This window comes from Protopterus annectens, chromosome 3.part0, assembly GCF_019279795.1.
Source record: "Protopterus annectens isolate FY-2018-M chromosome 3.part0, PAN1.0, whole genome shotgun sequence".
Lineage (NCBI taxonomy): Eukaryota > Metazoa > Chordata > Ceratodontiformes > Protopteridae > Protopterus > Protopterus annectens.
Window position 1 is genome coordinate 137,809,970 of NC_056731.1, and position 15,522 is coordinate 137,825,491.

The following is a 15,522-nucleotide window of genomic DNA, read 5'->3' on the forward strand; positions in this document are numbered from 1 at the left end:
TCCTTGGTTCAAACATCAGGGGTATCATATGTGGATTGGAAATAAAAGTATAATATTTTCATCATCTAATGGCATGAATAATCCTTCAACAAACACCATGTTGTCTCTCCATTTCTCACAGTGCTTCATGATCAAAGGTTAAACAAGTTAAGTAAACCATGGTTGTACACTTATGATGCATAGGCCATTGAGAAAGCCATACTGGAAATGAAGGCCCTGTTCACAGTAATGGCATTTTCTTGAGACATGACCTCTTCTGTCTCTCATTTAGGAGCTCTGATAATACTATCCTGTAAGATTGATGCAGGCAATAACTCTGTCAAGCATGTCATTCAGGTTATGAGCAAAGAATGCTGAGTTGGATGTTGAAGAAACAGAGATACTTGTTATCTTAATTAGTGAATGTAGGTACAAGTGTTATGACCAGGGGATAGTTAATAGTGCTGGCGGTGGGTAAGTGAAAAGGAAGTATATATTGCAGAGTCTAGAACTGATGTTTTTGTAATTATAGACAATGCAGCAGAAGTATGCATTCAAAGAGTAAATTCAAACAGAAGAGGTGATTAAGGCAAACTAGGCAGACAGACAGGGAGGGAGAAAATAATTGAGAGTAATGGGAGATATGCTGTGGAAGAACTGAAAATGTGCAATAAGATCAGCTACAAGTGAAAAAAAAAGTTGAATAAGATGTTTTATGAATAGTAACTATGATTATGAAGTGGTTTGTTATGTGGACAGAAAGTAGGTGTATAGGGAAAGGACATTAATTCCTACTGTTATATATTTATTTAAAAGAAGTATTTGAAACATCAGTTCAGCAGGCAGACTGGCATGTTAATGTGACATTGCCACATGATAAATTGACAGTGCTGAGGATATGATATCAATGCAATGAAGCATACCTTAACCACATGTTTTAAAAAACACAGATGCACATACACACACACACACACACACAATCCCAAGGTCACCTCTGCATTTATTTTTGTTTTTGGGCATGCCTGTTGTAAGCTACAATTAACAATGATGTTTTTACTTATTCCTATGAATTGAAATCCTAACATATCCTTCTACATCACTGATATCTCAAGTGAATTGTTTTCTAGTTTACCAAGCTTTGCTCCTATAAGGTAAATGAATGTATTACCACTGTACATTTGAGGACTATAACTGCAGTCCTCGGACCTACAAGAATGTTTGTGCAATTACAGGGAAATATATTCTGAGTCCAAATTTGCAGTATCTTGGTATATCTTGGTATATTCCCTCTTCTCTGAGGTGCAATGATCTCAGAGTTAGTACATATAAATAGCTAGGGTTGTCAGATGCAGCCCATATCTATACAAAGGCAGAAAAGACCACTGCAAAAAAGCTTTATGTCTAGCAACAAATTTCATATTTATTTGTTGTTTTAAGAGAAATGTAGTTTTGTGTTTTAAGATAATCACAATTTTACTTGTTGTGGAACTCATAGCATTGAGCAAGAACGTCTATATTCTGCATAATCAGCAAAAATATGTAAATGAAAGGATTTATTTTTTCTGCTTAATACAGGTATATATAGTGCAGACAAGTGGATTACACATTCGAGTTTGGTCTGCAAATGGAAACTATGGGAAAGAGTGGATCTATGCAAAGGTTTTGCTCTCTAGCACTACTTCATTTAAGGTGGCATTTGAAGCTGAAGTTGGTGGCGATAACCTCACAGATATAGCTGTTGATGACATCACTTTCACACCAGAATGTGTGACTGGAGGTGAGTACCTTTTAGAAATAAATCGTGTCTGGTCTGCAATAGTGTGGTTCTTTTCAGAGGCTCAAATAAATACTCTGGGATGGGAAGAACGAATGGGTTGCCTGTTCCAATGATAATCTGTAGTGGGTGCTAAACCATTAAAAAGTCAGTCTGATAGCTGTCTTTTAGCAATCACATATGCTTATAGACAGCTTGGAAAATTAGACTGTAACACTGTCCTCTTTTTAGGTAGTTCTATTAACACTGTCAAAAAAATCAGAGTATTGCGAAGCTTAGTTTACAGGTCATCTATGACTGATTGTTGTCGTTTAATGACAGCTTGTATAGTACCAATGTGTCCTTTTTGTTATTTGGCAGTTTACAAGATGAAGCTGTCATTAAGAAATTGAATTTAGTGGATTGCTTATCTTCAGTAAGGGAGGGATACCAAATGGGAGTGCTGGGCAGGGTATTTGTTTTACTTGCTAGTCTCTTGCTTTTCTTTCTGGAAGCTAAGATTTTCTTCATATTTTGTATTCTGCAGCAGTACTTGTGGTAGTTGGATTGCTTTCCTATATAACATCATACAACTTTCAAAACTACATGCAAGAGATATGGTTCGTCATCAGTGTTATATCACATGAAATGTAATCAGGGATGCTGAAGAAGTTTTTATAACTTGAGAATTATAATCAAGTTAGTTACTATTAATGTGTACATATGGCAATATGAAGTGAATCACATAATGCTTTGGATTTGTTAAAGCGAGGAACTGCACGTAGAATCTTGTTGCCAAATATGAACCGCTTCCTTATTAGTGTAAAGGAAGTTTACCTGTGTAATTTTTATGTTTGAAAATGAACTTTTCATTCATCATAAAGACTTAAATCAGGACTGACAAACCTTGGAAGTATACCTTATATAGTAATCTGTGTTTATCAGTGGCTACTCAACAGATCTCAGTAAGTCTGATTACACAGAGACACATCTTATATAAGACCAGTTGCTAACAGTGACCCACAGGGATCTGTAATAGGTGCCATACATTGCTGAATCCTATTTTTGCTCATATATATTTAAGCCCAGTAAGGTTATATGATTTGCTGGTGACTAAGATGACACAGTTCATTCTGATTTGAGAGTATATTGCAATTAGGCAAAGTTGCTTCAGTGGCTTTTCTAACTGCTAGTTAGTCCACAACTTAGGCCTTAATGATGGTAAAACTTTGCTTTGTAGATTGAACAACATAGTGTGCCTCAACAGTTTATGATCTAGAGGTATCTCATTAGTACTTATGTATTTAATAATAGTCTATGGATAATTTTTAGAGGTGCTGCATAATTGTATGATTCTTGCATTTCTCATAACATAAGGACAGTTTTAACTGCAACTCATTTTCAGGGGAAGATAGCTAATGTTTGTGTCTTTTGGCTTTTCCCAGTTAGGGGTCGCCACAGCGGAACTCCGGTCTGCTAATGATTGGCAGTAGATTTTTACGTGCTGGCTTGCTGGGCCTAACGCACAACCTTCAACGAAGGAACGCCCATTCACGCATGTCGCCACACAGAAGACGCTCTAACTGAGAATCGAACGGGCAACGTCTAACTGTGAGGCGACTACGCTACCGCAGTACCGCCACCGCAGTCGTGTGTAAACCTTAATGGATCAATATAACATTTATTGCATCAAGATGTTTAATAATCAAATAGTGCTGTTAAAGCAGGAGAAAAAAGACAATGAAAATATAGATATTTTTATTATAAATCATCCTTTATTTCATTTAAAATACAGCTTTTGTTATTGTTAGAATGGACATATACATGAAATTATAAATAAACCATAGAAAACAAGACTGCACAAACTTTTTTGTATTCAGTTGACACATTTTCTACTCAGATGTAGTCCGTTATTTTCTTTGCTAATCTATCAGCTAACTATCTATAGATCTGTCTATGAATTTTAAAAAGTTATTATTTAAAGGACAGTAGAACCAGTTCCCTATAAAGTGTAGTAAAATGCTGATCAAACGTTTTTTTTTAATAGTACATGAAGAAATGACCATTTTATCATCCAGTATGTTGCACACTGTGAAGAACAAAGCTGTAGTTGTCTAAATGCTAGAATGAATGTCAGAAATAATGATATTGGGATAGTGGGATTCACATTTCTTGATAGCTTTTGGTCACAAACTCAGCTATTCACTTATGAGTAAGATTCACTAATGGGAGAGGGAATATAATGCTCAGAAATCTTGGAGTCTGGAGTCATTTACTGTTTAGTTATATTCTGTTAAAAAAAAAATGTCAGTTGCAATCATTCTAGAAGAATGTCTAGCTGTGACTGCCTCCAGTTTATTCATACATTTCTAAACATGATGTCAGGGTAACCTTAGACTAAGACAATCTTTGTTAATCTGAAAACTATCGGAATGGAAATTCATGCTTAAGACCGTGCACTTATTTATCTGTAAAAAATTTTTTCCTGGCTAATAATAAAAAGGACATGTTAGCTACTTTTAAAATTGTACATTCACTAAAGTGATATCAGTTTCTAACAGAGTAATATTGCTGTCACATGCAGTGCAGTTTTAGAATGTATACCTTGGGAAAAGGGGTCTTTAACATAACTGAACTTTTGATTATTTGAGGAAAGGTTTATAAAAAGAACAGGAACAATAAGCAAGATATTTGCAAACTGCTGTGTTACTCTAATGTTTTTAAACATTTGACAAACAATTATATCAGGCTGCTGAAACACAGCAGTATCTTTTTAAAATCAGATTATACTGCACTGTATTTGTTTAATCAATAACAATAGCAAGAAATGTCAAAAATATCCTAGAAGAGCTTCCACTCCAAAGTCTCATATGTAAGTTTGAGGTCTCAGCCCCCATAGTAAAAAAGAACAGCTGCACTTGTATTTGTCTGTCCTTAAGGTGGTTTATCTGTCAGACATATCCTTTATATGTATATATTAATAAAACCTATTGCACATGAGTAACATGCCTATAAATAATATGGTTCAGTCAGGAGCCCAGTGCAGACAATGTAGTCTGTCCTCTTTTGCAGCAATTGCCTATATTTTTTGTATTATAGAAGCTATCATGAGTCTTAGCTAACAAGGAGAACATTGTCTAAGGGAAGATTGAAGAAATTCAGCATTTTGTAAACAACCGAATGACGTTTTTAATGCAATGTGAATTTAACTTGGTAAAAGTTATTGTAATATAAGACCTCTGTCATGACAATTTTTCCTTGCTGTCATATCATTTAATCGATTCATTTCAGGAAGTATTTGTAGCAGGACAGCAACTCACAGAAAATTAGTGGACCACAGATTTTTTTATATCAGAATCTGAGACAAAAATGATGAAGGCAAGTATTTCTTTGAACTGGAAATTCATAGAAAAGCTGCATTCAGTTCTAATTCTTAGAATGGGTTAGCAAAGATACTCAACAAACATAACTGAACGTGATCTGTGAGCTGATAACAAAATCCTTGCTACTAGATTTGGTTGGTATTAATTGGGGGTGCTGAGTGGCATAACTGAGCTTGCACTGGTTCGTCTGCCATTCTTGCACATAGAGATCCTAATGTGATTTGCACACTACAATATCCTTGCATATTCTGCTTCATGGACTGAAAACACATTTCTATTATTTCCTAATTAAAGACAGTCAAAAGCCTTCAATATATTAAAAAAAATACCTGCTGTGTCGACCTTTATCTCAAATCCTGACACAGAAGAACTTGGATTCTACCAATTTTCTGCCATTTGCTGACCTGGAACAAATCTTTCCTAAAGAAAATCAATTAATTTGGGTAATACTTTATCACCGAGACCCATTAAAATTTTAAGCAAAATTCTTATAGCCAAATTTCAAGATTCTATAGTATTACTATTTTTGTTTATTAATAGAAGTAGAAATGTTTACATTTTACATCATAGCAGTAAACATATATAGGAGTCCATTGAATACATATTCCCATTAATAGAATTCTACCAAGAACCCATTGCTTTGTGCAGTCTTTTTTAACTCCTGCCAGATCAAATATCTACCCTCCAACTAAAGACTCGGGTACCGATCACTCAGGTGCACCTTAATCTCCTTGAATAGCCACACTTGTAAAATGCCCACATCCAGACACATTCAATGGCAGTGGTCTAATGAAACTCCTTGAAATTACTAACTAGAACCTTCCCTCACTGGCTATGAATAATAACCTATAGGGACATTCACTGTCATTTCTGTAACTCAGCATGGTTATCTTGAAAAATGAAAATGCTCCTATTCAGGGGTTGATATGTTAGGTAAAATAAAAAGAAAGAACCCCAAAATTAAACATGAATCCAAACTGTATAGTGTAACAAAGAACATCTGAAGTTACATACAGAAGTTACTTCTCAGAAACTGTCAACAAATTTATCAAGGATCATTCACCTTCCAACCTTCACTTCTGATTAGAGAACCCCTTTGATTAAGCATGTGACTCTTTATAATATAAATGTTAATAAAATAGACACTCTTCTGAAAATGTATTTTCCTCATACGCTAAAGCAGTATTGTTTTTTAAGAATTCCAACAAGAGCCCCCATTTTATTTCAAGAAAATAAAAGAATGGTGCATATCTTAAAAGTGTTATAATTCTTTGAAATGTGGCCAACTTAATAATGCTGTAAGGAGATACTGGAAAAAAATCATGCATGCTGTTATAAACCTGGAGGAACTCTTCCCTTGTTCTGAATCAAAAACGTCAGTCTTATGTTTAAAGGAAAAACAAAAATTCTTTGAACTGAAAGGTACAGTTTCTTCCTTTTTATCCTTATGCGAATAAAGTAGATCAGATTTCATACTATATTTATCCTAAAAGCCAACCTTTTATAAACATGTCAAAAACATGTTTTAAAATGTCAGATCAATGTCTTCTTCATTTTCCATCTAATAATTTAAGACCTCTCTCAGGAAACAAGGGATTTCAAACCAGATTATAGCATACCTCTCAACCTCTTAGAACAAGAAATCAGGACAAAGCCATAAATAAAAGTGGGACAAAGGCCCAAAAATAGGGACAGTTTTTTAATATTGCTCTTACAAACTCAGAAGGGTGGTAGAATAAAAAGGTTTTGCATTAACATGAATTTTCTGAAGGATATGAAGTCTGAAACTCAAATGTCTGTCATTATTTTCGAACTTCAGTCTTTAATGATTTACCATTATTTTGCAAGAAAACCACAATTTTATAAAAAATGGGCAAAAAATATAAGGCCAAAATTTGGACATTGTGTGAAAATCTACACAGCTGGGAGGTGTGGATGATAGTCATATTCAGATTTATTAAGATTCTCTTTGTAAGAGAGTTTTAGGCCTTAGTATGGTTATTGTTACATGCTGCTGGTCATTTTCTTTAATACACAGTTTCTTTTGTATCTATCTGTAAATCAAACACATGCACCAGGATTCAGCAAGCTCTGCACAGTGTGCAGGAATAGTGCACGAGCTGCTGGAGTCAATATGGCCACAGAGAGATCCAGGAACAAGCTCCTGGGACGTACACGAGTGCTCCTGCACTATTCCTGCAAGGACACAGCTCCTGTATACAAATTACCCCATTTGTAACATGCAAATGAGGTGAATTTGTGATCCAGAAAGCTGGCAGCCAGCCATGCAGGATTAGTGTAATCTGCAGAAATGTATTCGGTTAATAACAGAGTACATTTCTGCAAACTACAAAACGTAGCCATGACAGCTCCAAATAAAGAGTGTATATAATGTGTAAAGCATGCCAATGGCCAAATATACAGGGAAAACAGTTGCACAAATAAAAAAAAACTTTTATTTTTTTTTGGCCGATTTCGGCCATTTAAGCGTAGGGCAGTGGTGCGCAAACGGGATCGGCCTGAATATTTAAAAAAAAACCTTGAAATAAGCATTCTATCCAAAATCACAATTTTGCCACTATACTCAATTGCAGGCAGAAGACAACATGGCCAGTGAATAGTGGTTGCTAAGGGGGAAGGCTCGGTGTCAGACTTGTAACTAAGCATTAGCAAGCAATCCTATGCAAATGAGGGGAATGATACTGAATCCCAGATTTCACCTCATGGCTAGCCTGCACCCAACTGTGTAGGTGCAGGAAGACCATGGTGCAAGAGTAAGAGCTATCTGACATCACAGAGGGGTGTGTCAGGCATACTGTAAGCTTATTGGAGCCCTGTGGCTCGGGTTTGCCCTTAGCTTAGCAGAGCTAAGCAAGGGGGTGTGTCTGAAGCTGCCAAGCACTCTTTACATTGCCTAACTGGGTGTGCATGCCGCGCACCGTGTTTTAAAGGAAAAAAAAAAGTAAACCAGGAAATAGCAGCTCCGTGCAGATCTGAGCACTGTGCTTGTGTGGCCCATCCCTGGGCTTAAACAGGAAGGTGATGGGAAGGGAAAACAGCAGTAGGAAAGTAATCAAGGAGAACTAGCATAGCTGGCAGGTGAAATGTATCAGAATCAGCCAATTACACAGGCAGCAGCCCAGCCCAGCACACCACTATAAACTATGCTTCCCACGAACTCTATACCACCAGTGTACACAAGCAGGGAAATGTTACCAAACAAAAGCAACAAAATGATAGGGGCTGCAGCAGCTATCATAAATCAACATGTGGAAGAGGCTGAGGGTGGTGAGGATGAGAATGCTGACAACCAACCCACAGTGAGGAGAAGGAGAAGAGTGTACAGGCCCAGGGTAATCTACCAGGGGCTAAATGAGCTGGAGATATTGGAGCGCTATAGGGCGGACAGGGACCTCCTACAGCAAATTGTTGAGCTGTGCTGGCCACACCTCACGCACAGAACCAAAAGAAGGGAACCCATCCCAGTGGATACCAAGGTATGTGTAGGCCTAAAAATACTAGCCACAGGTACCTTCCAAAGGCCAACTGGGGATATCATGGGGATCTCACAGGCATCAGCATCCAGGGTACTCCACCAGTTCCTGGATGCCATGTCAGTACATACCAGTGAGCATGTATATTTCCACGACAGCCATGAGGTGTTGACCAGCAATATGCATCTCTTCCACCAAATAGCAGAATACCCTGAGGTAGTGGGTGCTATAGACTGCACTCACATGTGCATCAAAGCACCATCTGGTGAGCGGGGTAAGGTCTACATCAACTGCAAGGGCTTCCCCTCCATCAACTGCCAGTTCGTGTGCGATGCCCAGGGTATTATAATGAATGTGTGGGCTGGCTGCCCTGGAAGCTATCACAACTCCCACATATGGTATATGATGCAGCTGTACCAGAGATTTGCAAATGGGGACATACCTTACGGCCACCTAGTGGGGGATGCTGGTTACACAATGGAACCATGACTGATGACACCAATCAGAAATGCACACACCCGAACAAGAACTTCATAATGAGGCACACACACAGACCAGAATCATAACAGAGCACATGTTTGGGATGCTCAAGTCATGGTTCCAGTGCCTGGACATATCTGGTGGAGCCTTGCAGTACTCCCCAGCTACATGAACCCAAATTGTCATCGTATGTGTCATGCTACACAATATGATCCTGTGGAAACAGATACAGCAGGAACAGCATGGGGCAGGGCCACACAGCCCCCCACCATTTCCAAGGCCTGCACAGAGTGACTCGGAGGAGGAGCAACCTGAGCATGCCCCAGTAGGCAGATGGAGAAGTGCCCGGTATGCCCAGGCCATGGCAAAGAGGCAACGCATAGCACATGCACTGACATGGTAGAAACCCAGGGAATAAAAACCTCTATATGACTCGCACATACAGTAAAGGGATGCCAAACATGACACTATCTGTGCTTAGCCATGTATAGGGAGTGTACTATGTGCATCCGACATAGTCAGCCACCATCCTCAATGCTGGCACAGCCACAGGGTAAGTCACTCTCCCTATCAACTGCCGAATGGCGTAGTGTATTTTGTTACTTGTATCTATGGTATGGATATGAGCATGCAAGGAATCAGTTGGCTGAATGGGATGCCAGCAGATAGTAGAAAACTATAGTGGCAGCATGAAATCTGTAACAAATACTGGTGTCACCATAGTATCCAGTACTAGACAAGGTGAGAAAACTCACTACAAGAAATGTGGTGGGCCAAATTTGTGTCCATAGGACACACACATGCCAGTCAGGGAGGCTCACATACCCAACAACAGTCTCAGCCAGCTGGACAGGCATAGACAAACACAAACAAAGGCTGTGCTAAGGCCTCTGATTGAAGGCTATGGAAAACATCCCCCCTCCAGACCTACACAGACAGACTACAACAGGTCAGGCAATGGGATGTTAGTTCTGAAGGGTAAGAAGTCTGAACTTGAAATGTAGGTCAATCAAACCTAAGACCTGTAGTACACTGATGTGCCTCTATTCAGCATGATAGGTCAGAATGCAGAATGAAATGGAGTACCTGAAATATCAGTACAGTCATTGCAAATGTGTACAAGTGTCAGATGTGCCCCCCCCCCAATCCTATGTTGAAATGTAGTAACATGTATGTGTAGGTATAATAACGGTGGAGCACAGATTACCTAAGCTGGCCAAAGTAGCAGAATAGATTGTAGTATGTGTACATTATGCAGGGTTGTGTATGTTAGGCTGGTGTATGCTGTATATTGTGTGAGAGTGGTCAGTATGTAGGCATGGTGAGGTTTGTCCTGGTGGCAATTGGCCAGTACTGCCGGTGACAGGGCCAAGTTCTCACAACTGCAGTGCCAAATACAATGCATCCCAGCAAAAGATTCCAGCAATAAGCCATACTAAATGTTTGGAAGAAATATCTGTCGCCATCTGAAAAATGGACATGGCATGAATGTGAGCCCAGACATACAAACAGTACACAGGTGGAAGTACCCCAAACAGATAGTGCATAATATGTTACTGTCAAATGAACACACCTTTGGAATTGTACATACAGGTTAGCAGCACATTAGTTGGGTTTGTAGTATGGAATACCGAAATCATCTGGTCAAACACCGGCAGACAACAAAGGTCACAGGTATGAAGTATTGGAAACTGCAGATGTCCCTGCACAAGCCAGCATAAGTTGAATGCTCCATGCATATCTGTGAGTCAGATACAAGTAGTGTCCATAGCACACATGCACCCAGCTCACCTCACCATCACCCACAGGTACCTCTCTGGTCTTACCTCTGCTGTTGGGAATGAATATAATATGACCACCCCACCTCCATATGGCAATAGCCAAAGAATGCAGCATGCAGAAGAGGTGTCCCATGCAGATATGTCCCTAGCTGTAAGCAGCACCCTGCCAGCATCCACACCACTGGATCAGTAATGACAGAAAGTATTGGCATTAACACCTTGCACACCTACCCTGTCACCCTAGGGGAATATAGTGTCTTACAGTCTGGGACTGTAGGAGTGACACATTGCAATGGTCTGCTACAGCTGGCCTGCATCACTACCAAATGGCCTACATTCCTCTGCCAAAGGCCTGTGTCTCACCCGTACTGCCAATGTATGTTATGTCATGGACTCCCAAATAACAACATAACACAGTCCACAGAACCCAAATGCAAGGCCATGTGAACAAATCCCAGTAACATGTCCACCATGTCCTACTGCATGAACTGTGGACCAACACCAAGTTACTGCTGGGATGATAATTATAGGGAATATATCAGATAATGTTTGCATAATGTATGGAAGATGATAGCATAATGGGGGGGGGGGGTGGGAGCATGGAGGGCATGGAGTGTGTGAAGTCCAAAACTCAGCCATATGCACATACTATCCCTGCCTGCAAACACAAGAATGGGTGGTTAGAAACCTGCTCGTAAACCACAATGTGAAGGGATAATGTCCAGAATTATGACCTCTGCCTCTGAGTAACCTGTGTGAATCTGTACAGCTGTGAGGTATGGCCACAGCAGGATATGGCCATACTGTCACGTCGATGGATGTACAAGCATGGGATCCTCAGCCACCACTTTACCAAGGTGCTGAACCATTTACACAGACCCATCAGCAAGTGTCTGCAGCTTCCCCTCCAGAATGGCATGATTGTGCAACAATATGTAGGCTGTAGACCATAATACTGGACACAGCTGCATTCACCCTGTGTTCCCCAGGACATTACTGCAAGCAAATATGTATACCTGACAGTACTTGATGACATAAAACAGCACAGTGTAAAACATTACATATGTCTGAACATCTCTGCTCACACCAAGACCATGTAGCAGAAGCAGCACAGACACAATTAACTACAGTAACCCACTAGCCTTTGCCCATTTGGACCCCATATTATCAACCGATCTACAGATATCCTGCAGAAACAGGTTGATAGCTGTAGGTGTAGAACACAAAAGCCTGCACTGGAGTATAATCTACCTGGAATGTATTCACACATTCAGTACATAAGGTCATACTGGGCATGCTCCAACACTTAGAGAAACAAAGCCCATGTCTGAGAGAAACAAAGCCCATGTCTGACAACAAAATACTGAAAAGTCATACTGGGTATGTTCTCATAGCTATGTCTAGCAACAACAGTGGACTATACATATCTGGCAGTCACAGATGTTTGTGCACATACTTCTCATTACACACCAGTCATGCTTTGCACATACATTGGATAGGAATACACACATATATCCAAGGATAACACACTATACTAGGCCAAAATTACACATACATAGATGTGTGGAAGAGAGTAACAGACAGTGACAAACAGCCTCCCATCATGAGGCCTGCCCCAACCAGCACAAATCCAATTGGCTAAAATGACAGAATGTGCAAATGTCAATCACTGTAGATATTTGCCTCTGGTATCCCTCAGCACTATAGTGTCTGTGGTGCTTGTGATAACCATGTAACATGACTGTACAAGTCAGTAGTCATCTAGCAGTTGTATACACATACCTGCAAAATATAAACTTGTGTGTGCCTGAGTGTTGTGTATCTGCTTCCAGGGGAATGGGTTATGGTCCATGCACATACACTGCACTCCCCATTGCCCTACTATGGCAAGCCTGTTGATGTCTTCACCTTGAAATACATCTTTGGGGAAGGAGTAGGCCTAGGCCTATAAGCTCTGTGGTGTGTGCTATAACTGTGTAATGCTATAGTGTGAATCACTAGTTAGGTAGAAATTCTAATCCCAGACATGGCAACTGTGTGTGTGTGTGTGTGTGTGTGTGTGTGTGTGTGTGTGTGTGTGTGTGTGTGTGTGTGTGTGTGTGTGTGCGTGTGTGTGCGTGTGTGTGTGTGTGTGTGTGTGTGTGTGTGTGTGTGTGTGTGTCTGTCTGTGTGTGTTTGTCTGTGTAGGGATCAATGCTTTTGAGGCCATTCACACTCACTACAATTTCAAATGTCCTACTTTGCCAGGACTGCTGATGTCATTCATTTTGAAATACACTTTTGTGGAAGGAGCACCCTATAAGCTCCATGGCATGTGCTATAACTGCGTAATGCCATAGTGTGATGTACTAGTTAGGTGGGAGCTCTAATGGCAATTGTGTGTGTTTGTCTGTATAGGGATCAATGTTTTTGAAGCCATTCACACCCACTACAATTTCAAATGCCCAACTTTGGCCGGGCTGCTGTCATTCACTTTGAAATACACCTTTGGGGAAAGAGTAACTCAATAATTTCTGTAGCTTATCCTATAACTGCGTAATTCTGTAGTGTGATGTACTGGTTAGGTAGGAGCTCTATTCCCAGACATGGCAACTGCAGAACTTTGTGTGTGTGTGTGTGTGTGTGTGTGTGTGTGTGTGTGTGTGTGTGTGTGTGTGTGTGTGTGTGTGTGTGTGTGTGTTTATCTGTGTAGGGATCAATGCTTTTGAGGCCATTCACACTAACTATAATTTCAAATGCCCTACTTTGGCAGGGCTGCTAATGTCATTCACATTGAAATACACCTTTGGGTAAAAAGTAGCCCAGTAAGCTCTGTAACACATCCTATAACTGTGTAATGCTGTAGTGTGATGTACTAGTTAGGTAGGACTTCTAATCCCAGACATGGCAACAATGAAACTCTGTGTGTGTATTTGGTTGTGCAGTCACTAGGCATTCCTAAAAATGGAAAACATTGATATCTGTGCAGTAACAGAGACTTGATCCAAGGCTCCAGAGAGCAACCCTGCAACACCAGGTACTTCTCTCACCTTACCTGTTGCCCACCAAACAAAGACCAAAACAATGAGGGTGGAGGGGTGTCCATATTCACCAAGGATATTCACACCACCAGGCTACTTGCTCAACAGAATGCATCTGAAGTACCCTGGTGCAACTAACACTAGGTCAGACTGCAATCCAAATTGTATAGCTTGCTACAGATCCCCCAGCATGTCCCAAGATTGTCACTACAACTTTTGAAACATACTGGGAAATATTATGATACAACAAAACACCTTAATACTGGGTGACTTACACTACTGTGCCATTAACTGGGAAAAATACTTGTGTACCAACACGTGTGTCCAACGGATCTTGGAAGTCATAATTTCCAGTGGCCTGGATCAAGTAACCCATAGCCCCACCAGGGGATCAAATATTCTAGACCTGGCCAGTACCAACATGGGAAATCAATGCTCCACACAAATGGTCACCCCATGGGTGGTCAGGTCTGCCCATAAGCTAATCACCCTTAACATCCACATCCCTCAACCACACTCCAGTAAGGAAATCTCTGTAATGCACATCTCCAAAGCCAACATCATGCTACTCATGTCAGACATGACTAACGTCATGACACCCATGCAGATGGTAACTGAAAGGGTGACTGCTGAATCCTACATGAAGGCACTGTATGAGCACATCCAGTTGTGCATGAATTGTGCCATCCAATATAGTACCAAGATGCTCCCTTCCAAGAAAAAGAAGCCAGTCTGGTGGTCCCCTGCCATAAACATACTGTACAGCAAAAGGAAGAAACTGCTGCAGAAATTAGAGAATTTCCAGAATGAAAAATGCTCCCTTACCAGCCACAGTAAGAAGCTGAGATCCCTCATAACATCCACCAAAGCTAGTTACAACCATACTATAGCCAAAGATGCCAAAGACAACTGAAAGCCATTCCATAGCTATGTAAGGAATCTAAATGGCAATGCTCAGATCTGCTCTGAGCTACAACAGGATGGTATTAAATATACTTCTCCCAAGGATATTGCCAATATCCTGGCAGATCAATTAATTGCCAACTGCACCCCCTCCCACCCCCGATAGGGCCCATCTCAGCACTGAAAGATTGCCACATTCTGGTAATAATGGCCACACAGGTAAAAAACACACTCTCCGGAGTTAAGACAACAGCAGCCATGGGACCAGTCAACATCACAGGCTGTGTACTACATGAACTAAAAATGAACTGGCACCTCACCTACGTTTCTAATCATAGCCACACCTCAAGCTTCGTGCCCACTGTGTGGTGCACAGCTACAGTTATCCTAGTCCACAAGGGGGATCAACCTTGGATCCTGGGAACTACAGCCCCAGCAGTATGACTTGCCTGATCTGCAAGGCCATGGAATGTATTATCATGGAAATTAAAACAAAGACATTGACAACCTGCAAACACTGGACCCCAACCAGGTTGGGTTTGTGAAGGGCTGATCTTGAAACCTCAACCTGATTGACAACTTTGAATCAGTCTCCAGAGCAGTGGATGAGGGTAAGGTGGTTCACACAGCCTATCCGGACCTCATCAAGGCCTTCGAAACTATCCCCCAGTCTGGAATCATAGATAAATGTACCAAGCTGGCCATTAATCCCTATGTCACCCGATGGGC

At 40.5% G+C, this 15,522-nt stretch overlaps 1 protein-coding gene across 1 annotated transcript in view; it reads left to right on the forward strand.

Annotated features, from left to right (window-relative positions):
• Positions 1-15,522, forward strand: part of MALRD1 (MAM and LDL receptor class A domain containing 1) — a 3,217,568-nt gene that overhangs the window by 2,601,154 nt on the left and 600,892 nt on the right. The window contains exon 22 of the mRNA XM_044065510.1: positions 1,555-1,756. Within this exon, the coding sequence (XP_043921445.1) occupies positions 1,555-1,756 (202 nt within the window). The remainder of the gene's footprint in view (positions 1-1,554; positions 1,757-15,522) is intronic.